General features: G+C 38.5%; 2 protein-coding genes across 4 annotated transcripts; both read right to left on the bottom strand.

Moving 5' to 3' along the window:
- Positions 1-146: 146 nt before the first annotated feature.
- Positions 147-4,504, bottom strand: icam5 (intercellular adhesion molecule 5). Of its 3 annotated transcripts, XM_055034978.1 has the most exons (10): positions 4,232-4,504; positions 3,117-3,392; positions 2,719-3,024; positions 2,312-2,608; positions 1,966-2,217; positions 1,497-1,859; positions 1,188-1,421; positions 859-1,083; positions 487-750; positions 147-378 (listed from the first exon to the last, which is right to left on the bottom strand). In XM_055034978.1, exons 1-10 carry the CDS (start codon positions 4,314-4,316, stop codon positions 218-220), a joined length of 2,463 nt encoding a protein of 820 aa, XP_054890953.1. In that variant the 5' UTR covers positions 4,317-4,504; the 3' UTR covers positions 147-217. The 3 variants fall into 3 exon arrangements, with proteins under 3 accessions (XP_054890953.1, XP_054890954.1, XP_054890955.1); XM_055034979.1 differs by lacking the exon at positions 3,117-3,392 and having other exon boundaries at positions 4,232-4,502; XM_055034980.1 differs by lacking the exons at positions 2,719-3,024; positions 3,117-3,392 and having other exon boundaries at positions 4,232-4,500.
- A 148-nt stretch (positions 4,505-4,652) lies between these two features.
- angptl6 (angiopoietin-like 6) lies at positions 4,653-11,196 on the bottom strand. Its single transcript, XM_055034988.1, has 7 exons — positions 10,958-11,196; positions 9,297-9,745; positions 9,066-9,203; positions 8,772-8,985; positions 6,518-6,711; positions 5,774-6,044; positions 4,653-5,688 (listed from the first exon to the last, which is right to left on the bottom strand). Exons 2-7 carry the CDS (start codon positions 9,717-9,719, stop codon positions 5,504-5,506), a joined length of 1,425 nt encoding a protein of 474 aa, XP_054890963.1. The 5' UTR covers positions 9,720-9,745; positions 10,958-11,196; the 3' UTR covers positions 4,653-5,503.
- Positions 11,197-11,334: the final 138 nt, after the last annotated feature.

Here is an 11,334-nt window from a genome sequence, read left to right as displayed (position 1 = left end):
TGAAAGAGAAAACTACAAATGCAATGAAATGAAAGCGTTAAAAGTCAATTTAAAAGTTGAAACACAACAGAATAACATGAGAAACATGTTATTCTGCTCAGTTCTTGGCGAGCATATATTTGAGGCATACATCACTTAACACATCGTTGTTTTTAAAAGTAATAACGTTTATTTACAGGCTGCTTGACTGCCTTCAATCCAAGCTTTCACCATTCGCTTACATCGTCCCATTCTCTACAGTCAATCTGGTTTGCAAAGGGAAATCATATTGTCCATGTTTTCTGCGGCCCTTTAGTATAAAAACAACCACCAAAATTGCAAAGACTAGCAGGACTAGTAGGAAAACCCACCAGTGCTGGGAGAGGTCTGTGGATTTATCTGCAAGAGAAGAAAAATAAAACAGCTGAAACATCTGTTTGCATTTTTTTTTTCATCCTTTGTGATATTAGCAATATTACTCCATTTTTTTCCTGCACAGAATAATACCTTTTAACACCAGAGTGGTTGCTCTTGTCACTTCCCCAACTTTATTCGTGGCAACGCAGATGTAACGGCCTGCATTAGTAGACGTGGCTCCTGTGATGGTTATGATCTTCTGGCGCCCCACAGTGGACGCCCGTACATTCTCTGCCAACGAGTCGTTACAGTGGATCTCAGGCTTGGGGTTCCCGTCAGCTTCCCAAACTAAAGACACATTTCCGCCTACAACAACTTTTGTGGTCGTATCTGACTCTGTGAACTCTGGGGGATCTATTGCATGGAGAGAAAAAATAAAAGACTTCTGAAATCAAGTTGAAATTGTTTGTGGCCATAGTGGGCTTAAAGTAAAGAGAGGGCAGCTGCAAAGTTTTGACTTACACAATATGTCCAGATAAAACGCGTGCTCAGCTGTTCCATGTTTGTTGGATGCTTTTACTGAATAGTTTCCACTCTCATGTTTTTCCCAGTGCTGTGGAAAGTGCTCTTTTCCATTTTTAAACCAAGTTATGTCAGGGTGAGGTAAACCCTCTGCATTACACAAAAGTTTCGGTGTGTTTTTTACTTCAACCTCATACATCATCTGACAGGAAAGTCTGGGGGCATCTGTAAAGAAACATCATAAATATTATTCAGAATAATCAACGTTTTTTTTTTTTTTTTTTTGCATTATTGTAATAAAATGTAAAAGTTCCATGTTGTAGACTCACATTCAACTGTGATGTTAACATCAGTGTTAACCTGTCCCATTGAGTTATGTGCTGTAGCTTTGTAGATCCCAGATTCAGCCCTGGTAAGGAGCTTGGATGAATCAATCAGTGTACCATTGTAAGACCACTCAATACCAGGTCGAGGGTTCCCATCAGTTTCACATGGCAAATCATTCAGGCGGAAGCTATTTTCCACACCAGCATAACTAGGGCAATTTTTGATGGTCGGCTTATCTGCAGAAAATATAGAATTCAGTTATCTAAACATTACTTGGTAGGTACAAAAATATAATGCGATGAAGAACCTACAGTGTACGACAGTGGTGTAAGGTTCTGAGGCCATGGAGGGGGGCACCAGTGGCCCCGCAGGGCCAAACTGAAACTCAGCCTTGCATCTGAAAAGTGATCCATTGTCACTTTTCTTGACAGTGAAAGTATAGATAGACGATACATTGCACAGTCTCACAGTGGAGTCATTAAGGCATTCTGGGAGTGGCGTCACATCAGAGCTTTTTAGGTCATCATTGAGGACAGTTTCGTCGTCTTTATACCACTTCACCAAGAGTTTTTTTGCAGGGGCCACACTGTAAATGTGGCATTGCAGCTGATGCTCTTCGCCTTCTTTCATTGGACCATTACCTACCGCAGAGATTGCCACAGTATCTGGAAGCTCTATAAAAAACAAAATAAAACAGTACAACTTATAATATTTCCACCACTGAGTGGAAAAGTTTAAAGGCTAAAACATTTAAAAGCAGAAGGCGTGGTGAATACTCACTATAAAGAGTGATGTTTGGTTTCACTTTGCACTGTTCATCAGTATCCAGAGTGACAAAGCAGAAAGGTTCCACAGTGAAATCTTCCAGTTTCTCAATCTTCCAAGTGACACTCGGAGGTGTACCATAAGTCTCGCCAACTGCATGCTCCCAGTCCATTAAAGCAGCGTCTTTGCTTGTTGTTCTGCAATTAATTGAAGCTGAATCTCCATATTTCACATAAACTTCAGAGGGCATCACAGTTAAGCCACAATCTATTGTTGAGAAGAAAACATTTTGAGTCATAACTTTGATTTGGTGCACAATAAGAAATAAGCCTTTAACAGTAATATCAGTAAGACAGCATACTTTCAGGTGCCTCGGGGGTTGGCATGGCTGGAGGTTCTGTTGTATAATTTTCTTCCATGTCAACAAAAATGTTCATAGTTGTGTTTCCCAGAATATTGGTAGCTGTGCACCTGTAATTTGAACTGCTGTTAACCTGGGTAATGTCAAGCCTGTTTGTGGTTTCTAGCATAGGCTGTTCATCAATGGTCCACTGATACACAGGAGGAGGGTTCCCCTCTACATCACAGAGCAAGGTTGCATTGCCACCCATGGCCACAGTGATGATCTTGCTAAAATTTGTCCTGAGCTCAGGAGCATCTAAAAAAAAAGAAAGAAAGAAAAAAAAAAAGAAAATTTGTGTTGGTTGAAATTCTAATAAAGGCCTTTTGGAACCGATCATTTTAAAAAGATAATATTATTTCACTCACAGCGCGCTGAGAGTTGATGTGTTGTAGAAATAACAGGATGTTGTGGTTTTAGTTCCTCAAGTTTCAATTGAACTTCACATCTAAACTCAGCAAATTTCTCTTCCCGGCTGATGTTGACGCCCAGAATGTAAGATTTTTTTTGTGGCTCTTCAATCAAATCCATAAAGGACTTAAAGGTTTTATTATTTCTGTACCACGTGACAGAGATGTTTTGAGCAGGGGCAACATCAAAGACATCACAGTGCAGTTCGTAATCTGCCTGCTTTGCATTTCCATTCCTTAAAGAAAGCATAACCTTTGGGTTCTCTAGAAAATAATAATAATAATAAAATTCTGTTAGTGTTCATAGTTAGACGTTTCTCTGCAAAGCTTTTGTCTCTAGTTGAAAAGAAACTTACTGTACACGGTGACTCTATGGTCTTCACTGCACTCAAAGGTTTCATTTAGCTTTATTTTGCACTCTGCCCTCATTTCAAAGTCTGACACTAATGCAACACAGGAAACAACATCATCCTTCTGTGTATTTTCACAGCATGTTTTTCCAAGGCATAGGCTCATCTCCTCAAAATCTATTTCTGTGGTGCTGCAGCTTGCATTAAGTTGTGTTCCATTTTCTGTGATCACAGGAGCATCCAAGGTCAGGATAGTCGTCGGGATGCAGGTGAGATCAGCCCCTGTTGATACAGAAATTATTATACGAAATAGTATTTGATGCCTTCTGGTGGTACTGGTTATGCTGCACCTGTTCTGCCACCTTTTCTAAAGTTGACAGAAAAGGTGCAAATTCTGATATTCGTTTTGGTTTAAATGATACAGAAATGCACATTTGACAAAATAAATAATTCTCAAATTAAATTGGCAGACTACAATAAACGAGTGATTGTTCTTAAACTGTCTAAGTCACCTTTGTGTGATCTTAACACAAAGGTGTTTAAAGAATATAGGAAATGCCTCCTTAAGTGCAGCTAACAAAAGAAAGGCAAATTTATAGATGATTTATTTTTGATCTATGAAAGCTCAAAGCATTCAAAAAGCAGTCTCATTTGAGTACATGTATTTCTGGAGCTATAAACTGCAGATAAGTGTTCTTGTACAGTCAAAGTAAAATATACTTTATCACCACACCCAATTTCTGCAGAAAGCCCAAGTTATATGTTTAACTTTAGGTGATATACAAGTGTTTTAACACCTACCCCTCCCACTAGAATTACACAATTTCACTCCTAGAGAACAGAGAAAGACATTAACTTTGTAAGACTTCATTCTCACAACCACCAGTTATCAAAGTTGTAAGAAATTATTTCTTTAAGCTTAATTGTCTTTAACAGAATTTTTTTCTATTTCTACACAGCAGTCAGTTGCCTCAAAGAGAAACTTAATCAAAAAGTCATAAAAATTAAAACTAAAAAAATATATACCTCAACAGCACATCCTTATCCCTACAATAGTAATAAACAAAACTTTAAAATAGTACGACGCAATCATGCAGCTTCACTACACTATTTCCACTCACCACAAGATAATAATGAGAGCAGGAGGAGGCCCAACATCCCGAGAGGCAGCTTGCCAGACTGACTCACAGGTGGATGGGAGTTCATGAAGGAGGTGAAAAGTAATTAGGGACAATCCAAAGAATGATAGGTTTTGTAGCTGGATGAGATAAATCCTGACCAAAAACTGGCCCAGCACGTGCTGACAGCTGAACAGCTACTATCGGAAAAAGAAAGCATACTACCGGGTAAATAAGCCGCCCTCTTGCACAGGAAACAGGAAAGGCTGGTGCAACCGTTCTTTTTTTCTCTCCACCCTTTGTGTAGCTTCTGATGAGGTTTTGTTCGATGAAACTCTGGTGAATGAGATTGTGTGGCACAAAATTTCATAGCAAAGATGTAAACGTAATTTGTAAAATAAGTTTGCAGAGTTTTGAGTGGACATCAAAGCATTTTTTTATTGTGTTTATTCTTAAGATACAAGTACAATATAGGTTTTGATGAATAGTGCCTTCTCTTGAAAATGATTGAACAAGCTGACCAGTCAAAGCCCTATAGCTTACTTTAAGAGACTAATGCTATTGCAAAGAAGTAAATCTTTCTTTGCTTTAAGATTTCTAAGATATCTGAAGGTCCAAACTGTTGTCTAAATGCTAATCCAATGACTGTGTTGGTACATACTAGAAAACATCATACAGGTTCTTTTTGATTAAACTAAAGTGACTCACTGACCACTTATGGTAGCCAACAGAAATAAGAAATCTGGTGATGTGGCATGAAATCAACAATCTATCTCCATGTAACAATAAAGCCAGAGATGACTATGGAGAGAAGCAACAATTTTAAAAAGAGATAGAGGAAGAATGATCTAATATGTAAAAATATTTTAAAAAATATTCTAACCACATTCTGTAGTTGCATCATTGAACACATTCTGACCAACCAAACTGCTGTGTAGAGCTGAGGCAACAACACCAAAAATGTCAAGCAACCACAGCGGGATCAGGGCACCAGAGAAAATTGTCTAAGTCCACAAACAGCAATGTGCGAAAAGTGTTTTTGCTTTGAGTGCAGCCTCTTTCAAAAACTTGAGTCAGATATATCTGAGCAGAGAGAGAAGGAAACATCTGAGTCACACTCATGACTTAGTCATCACTTGTAACTGATTTATGTCAATTAAGACATTTGTGTTAAAACATTTATATAACTATACATTTTATTCATAATGTTTAACTTTCTCTGCATCTTCTTTATCCTTGTCAGTGTTATCTTTGTGAGTTCCTGCAGTAATGCAGCTATGTGGGTTTGATCATCATGGAAACTTTCTTCAGGGAATAGGACCCTCCATGGAACTCAGCCCAGTAGACCCCATCTTGGTAACGGCTTCGATAGTGTCCACCCCTATACCACACACCGTTCAGATTGGAGTGTGCGCACATGTGATACCACCAGCCTCCTTTCTGGTAATGAGCACAGTTACCTGAAGATGCGCAAAACACAGTTATTGACACAAAAAGTCAAATCATTTAAGAAAACTGCTAGGCAGAGACAAGATGGGGACAGACCTGGATAGCTGTCCCTGTCACGGTCCAGAGTGGTGAAGGCCTTGTTGTTGTGCCATGACAGGGAGTCTCCTGCATTGCCTTTGTATTGTCCCAAGCGCAGGCGATACCAGTCATTCTCCGGTTCCAGGTGGAAGCTGTCATATTCAGCAAACACCTGCCGGCCCTGCCAGTCTTCTAAGACCACCCGGAGTTTGTACTTGGTCTGCTGGGTGAGCCAGTACAGGTGTTCCAGGCCAAGCCAGTACTCACCATTTAGGTTTCCAAAGCCTTGCTGTAACAACGTAATGCAAAAAAAATTAGGCTCAATTTCTATAACTTTTCCTTAAGTAATCTAATACACCTCATAAATCACTCATTTCTAATACATCTGTCTGTTTATCTATCTATCTATCTATCTATCTATCTATCTATCTATCTATCTATCTATCTATCTATCTATCTATCTATCTATCTATCTATCTATCTATCTATCTATCTATCTATCTATCTATCTATCTATCTATCTATCTATCTATCTATCTATCTATCTATCTATCTATCTATCTATCTATCTATCTATCTATCTATCTATCTATCTATCTATCTATCTATCTATCTATCTATCTATCTATCTATCTATCTATCTATCTATCTATCTATCTATCTATCTATCTATCTATCTATCTATCTATCTATCTATCTATCTATGTGGTTCTTGTTCTAAACTCATTGTGTTTTTCAGACTTCAAAGTTGTTTGGCGTTACCTTATACTGCTCCCAAGTCCTGAAGAAGTTGACTGACCCATCCTGTCTCCTCTGAATGACAGTCCACCCACCCTGAGCCTGACTCTGCTCACACCAGGCCTGAAAGAGTCGGTTGGCACTCTGAAGATGAATCAGCTGAATCCCACTGGTGGTCTCGCCTGAATCCATAACATGCTGGCAGTCCCGCCATGGCCCTAAACAAAAGAGATGCACAGTATGCAACCAATATAATGCTGTTATAATACCTTGCACAATAATTCATCATGTGTTTTATTGCGATATGTGACTGGCCAACAGAGAGTGGTGTGATTGTGAAATAGTACTAGTACTATTTCACTCTCTGTTACCAGGTTTTCTAAATTGTATACAAGTACAAATCGGATTTGTTCAGATGAATGCAGTCCCTCTACATTAAAGCTTTCAGAGCCAAATTTAAAGTCAACACTGGCATATTTACTGCTTCTCTAATTATTGCTCTCCTTGTCCATCAGATCAGGGAAACTTCAAATGTTTATTATATGAACTAACCCTGTTTTAAACTTCTTTTCTAACAATCCTCTGGGACCTTTACAAGATAACTATTTTCATTCTGAAATTAAATTACACAAATTAAGTTACACCTGACTAATTAGTGAAATGGTTGCACTAGATTTCATTTTGAATATTAGTTTTGGGTGAACACTTTTCACTGGGGTGCTGTTGACCCCAGTGAAAAGTGTTTTATTTTGTGCTACTGCTCTGACATTTTTGGGCCCGAGCAGCGAAGCAAAACAGTTCAATGGTGCCACCTAGCAACTTTCAAAAAAATCCTCGTTGACCTTATTTCATCATACAGACATGAAATTTGGTACACTTGCAGAGTCCCTAAGACGCACAAAAAATACAATTAATGTCTTATTGCAAGTCAAACAGGAAGTTTGCTATTTTGCATTGAAGTTCCAATTTTGACCCCATTGAACTGATTGAACTCCTCCTAGGGATCAAATTATTCATAAGGCATGGTCGATTAAAAGTTATCAACATAGTGAGTTTTCATGCATGCTGAAGGGGTGTTGCCAGGGGTCAAAGTTCACCTACTAGCCATGAAACACAAAACTGTTATAACTCCTACACAAAAACTCACAGAGGTACCAAACTTTCAGTCATTGATCATCATCGGGTGTTCTACAATATCCAACGGTCAAATGATGACATCACTTAAGCCACGTATGTGTGATTACAAGAGGAGAGAAAAATAAGCCCGATGTTCCTGAACCCATACCCTCAGGATTTGAACCGGTTTGCTGTTCTTTACTAGAGTCCTGCTGAAGTCAGATGGCTTAAGGGAAAGCTAAAAACTGCACTAAAATCACACTTTTATTCACAAAATAAAAATTAACATATCTTCTTTTTTTAATTGACAAAGTATATCTCTAAATATTTATGAAATAATTTGTAGATGTTTTAGTTGCACATAATTGTGGATTAGTTGTGCTGGTTTCTGTTCTGTGGACTAAAATCCAAGTTTGGGGTTGGTAGAGAAAAACACTCTGCAGCTTCCATTTATCTTCTTGGACGTGGGGAATTTGATAAGGTGAACATAGGAATCTGCATGTATACACTGAAGAACAACTCCCACACAGTGAAATACTATACTAAATAATGACACTTTAATGCAAAGTTGATTCTTTTAATTGACTTTTAATGTAAGTTTTAATGCAACTTTGCATAAAAATTTAGTTATTTAGCAAATAATACTAAGTTGACACTTTTAATGCAAGTTTTAGTGCATCATTATTTACCAAAAGACACTTAATGACACTAGTCATAAACATTCATGAAGACTTATTCATGTTCATAACAGGTGTTATGCGATGTTTATGACAGAGTAACGTTAGTCTTATGCACACCCCTTCAAATAAAGTGTTACCCTCTCTTTTATCACACTTAGGAACAAAAAAAAGAGCTGTGGTCGCTTTCTCTCTACTCAATCTTGAAATAGTTTGTACAGTTGTCTGCTAGATGTGGAATATAAAACACCAGAAAATACTGTGGAACAACTGTGTGTTCATGACAGAGGCCGTGTTCTGCTTGGTGTGTTTGACATTGTTTAGGTTTTCCCAAGAAGATAAGACCTCCATCAGCAGGTCACTGACTCCACCAGCTTCTGCTTCTTATCTGAGAAAATAAATAACTCCGACAGAAGTAAGACCTGTTTATGCACAAAATTTGTAGTTTAATCAGATGCTCTAAAATGTGCTTTATGTTGTTGTACCTGGGGATTTAGTGACAGGGAAGCCAACGAAAGGCAGTTCAGTAGGAGGGACAATAGTAGAAAAGGGTTGATCCCCGACTGTTTCTGCTTGCAGTTGATGTACAGAAGCACTCTGGTCCCTCTGGACGTCATTTGTCAAGATGGTGGCCTTAACGCTGAAGTTGCGGTGCTCATTACTAGGATTTTTGGGGGGTTCAGTCATCGCCTGTCCAGACTAACACAAAATAACGGCTTCTTATTTGCTGACCTTCAGACAGTTAAATGTTAAATATAAAAAAGCAGCATGTTTCTTACCACCGAGGGCTGGCTGGAATCCCTGCACTGGCACTGTTTCTCCAGTTTGGTGATAAACTGGTTCTGGGAGCTCATCATGGAGGTGAGTGCTCCATATTTCTTCTCCAGTTCCCTGTAACTACTGGACACCTGCAAAGCCTGCAGTTCCCAATGACAAGCAGAAAATATGAAGATGTGCTCAGTATATCAACCAATTGTGAGATGTTGCATTCTATGCAACTCTAGGCTCACATGTGTTGTCGCATTCAGGAGGAGGCTCTCCAACCTTTGGTGCTCCAAAGCTTGGTCCTTCTTATGGATAACTTCACGTAGCAGCTGGGCGTAAAGTTGGGCAATTTGGGAATTCATGCTGCTGCTCTCTTTGCTCAAGGCTCTCACCTCTGTGGCAAGTGTCCCTTCATACCCCATTTGACTCTGGAGCTTCTCCAGTTGTTCCTGCTGTCGTTTGAGCTCCAACTGGAGAGCGACTACCTCTGATTGGTTGGGAATTGAAGAGTGTGTGTTCAAACACAGAGCTCCTGTGATTTTTTGCTGTGGAACAATGAATGTGTAGGAGCAACGCCCTGATTTCAGATGCGAGGCCGCTCCAGCTTTTTTAGAAGACATGCAAAGGATGAAGAAAAGGGTGAGAAATGTTCCCAGTGTCCTATCCATTAATCAGTCGAATATTTGAGGACAACCTGATGGTGAAAGAGGAAGAATGATCACAAAACCAGTCATCTTTGACAGTGTGCATAAAGGGATAAGTTTCTTGAGGATATGCAGAGCAAAATAAGCATTTGCAAATCAACAAAAGGCCTTCAAAAGAATTTAAATGATCACAAAAGTCTGACAGATTTCAATGGATTAAAGAAAATAAAACTGTGATCCTTCATTTTTAAAATGTTTTTTTATAAATGAATATGCTGGGTGTTTTTTCTGAGTTTACTCTTTTGATGTAACAAAAATTAAGGTTCTACCTTTTCCCCTAATGCTATCATCCAAACCAGAGAAGTAAAGAAATGATTTATATCTACATTAGGAAAAATGTTTGACTTTCCCAGAGGTCATCTGACTTCAACTTGCAAGAGGACAAGATGAGATCAAGTGGTGTTATGCTAGTTTATTGTCACCCTCTGTTAAGACAGTATAAACTTATGAGTTCCAGACTCAACAAAATCATTTCTCTTAGAACTAACAAAATGTTCTTTGAATATGTTTAAACTTTTACATTTAATCTTAAGCACAATCAGTTTATGCATGATGTGAAATGAATGTGTTGAAGCAACACAAAACAGGAATGTAAAGAATGGAAACAATAGCATGGGTAGTAAAACTTTAACACTGTAAAGTGTGATAATGGTTACATTAGACATGCAGAAATGTTTAAACATGGATGTGTAAAGGTAATATCAATCAAGTTTTGGTGACCGATGGACCCAAAATAAAATTCTCTTTGGTGTCCCAATAGGGGTGTATTTTGTTAAATTTGGCTAGAATTAAACCTGGTTTGAACTATCAAGCTCTGGTTTTGTATTTTACATTTTATGCTGCAGAAATAAAGGCTTCCCTTACATGCCATTTGTTCTTGCACTCCTCACCTTCCTGAAAATTGGCATATCAACAACAAAAAGGATGACAGTCAACACAAACCAGACGAAACCAACATCCATCCATCTCTGGATCAACAGCACAGATAAGCTGACAACACCATGAGCAAAGCCAACAGGAAACCACTGATACATGATCTTGAAATGCACAGGAGTCTCATTGAAAAATATCCACAGCAATGTTTTATTTGTTATTGAGACAACTGTTGTTGCTCTTTTGCTCTGTTTAACCTTAATTAGAGATACAATATATGCAAAGTTTAAACATTCTTTTGAACAAGGTTGGACATTTTAATAACTTACCTTTGTAAATGAAATATACAACAAATGTCCTTTTCTGTAGCAGCAGCCCAAAGTAATGTTATCTTTTTTAAAAAAGTTTAAAAGTTGCACACTTTGAATGAAAAGCAGTGTGTCTCCACAATCAAATCTGAAAGCGTATAGTTTTGGATCAAATCAGCATGCAGGTTTATCAGAAGCTACATTTGCTCTTGGTTTGCAGAGTTCCTCTTGTGTCAGGATCTCTAAAGAAAGAGACAGGAAATTACAAAGTTTCCTAGTGCCACCGCGTTCCTGCAGGCTCAGCTTTGTACTCAAAGCAGGAATCTGAATGTCTCCTCCCTCTGCCGTCATCTGTTATCCTGCCTCAGCTTACTATTACTATTAGGACAGACAAGAGC

The sequence above is a fragment of the Poeciliopsis prolifica genome, unplaced genomic scaffold, assembly GCF_027474105.1.
Source record: "Poeciliopsis prolifica strain line A6 unplaced genomic scaffold, Auburn_PproV2 SCAFFOLD010, whole genome shotgun sequence".
Classification (NCBI taxonomy): Eukaryota; Metazoa; Chordata; class Actinopteri; order Cyprinodontiformes; family Poeciliidae; genus Poeciliopsis; species Poeciliopsis prolifica.
This window is presented reverse-complemented; position numbering and strand designations above follow the sequence as displayed.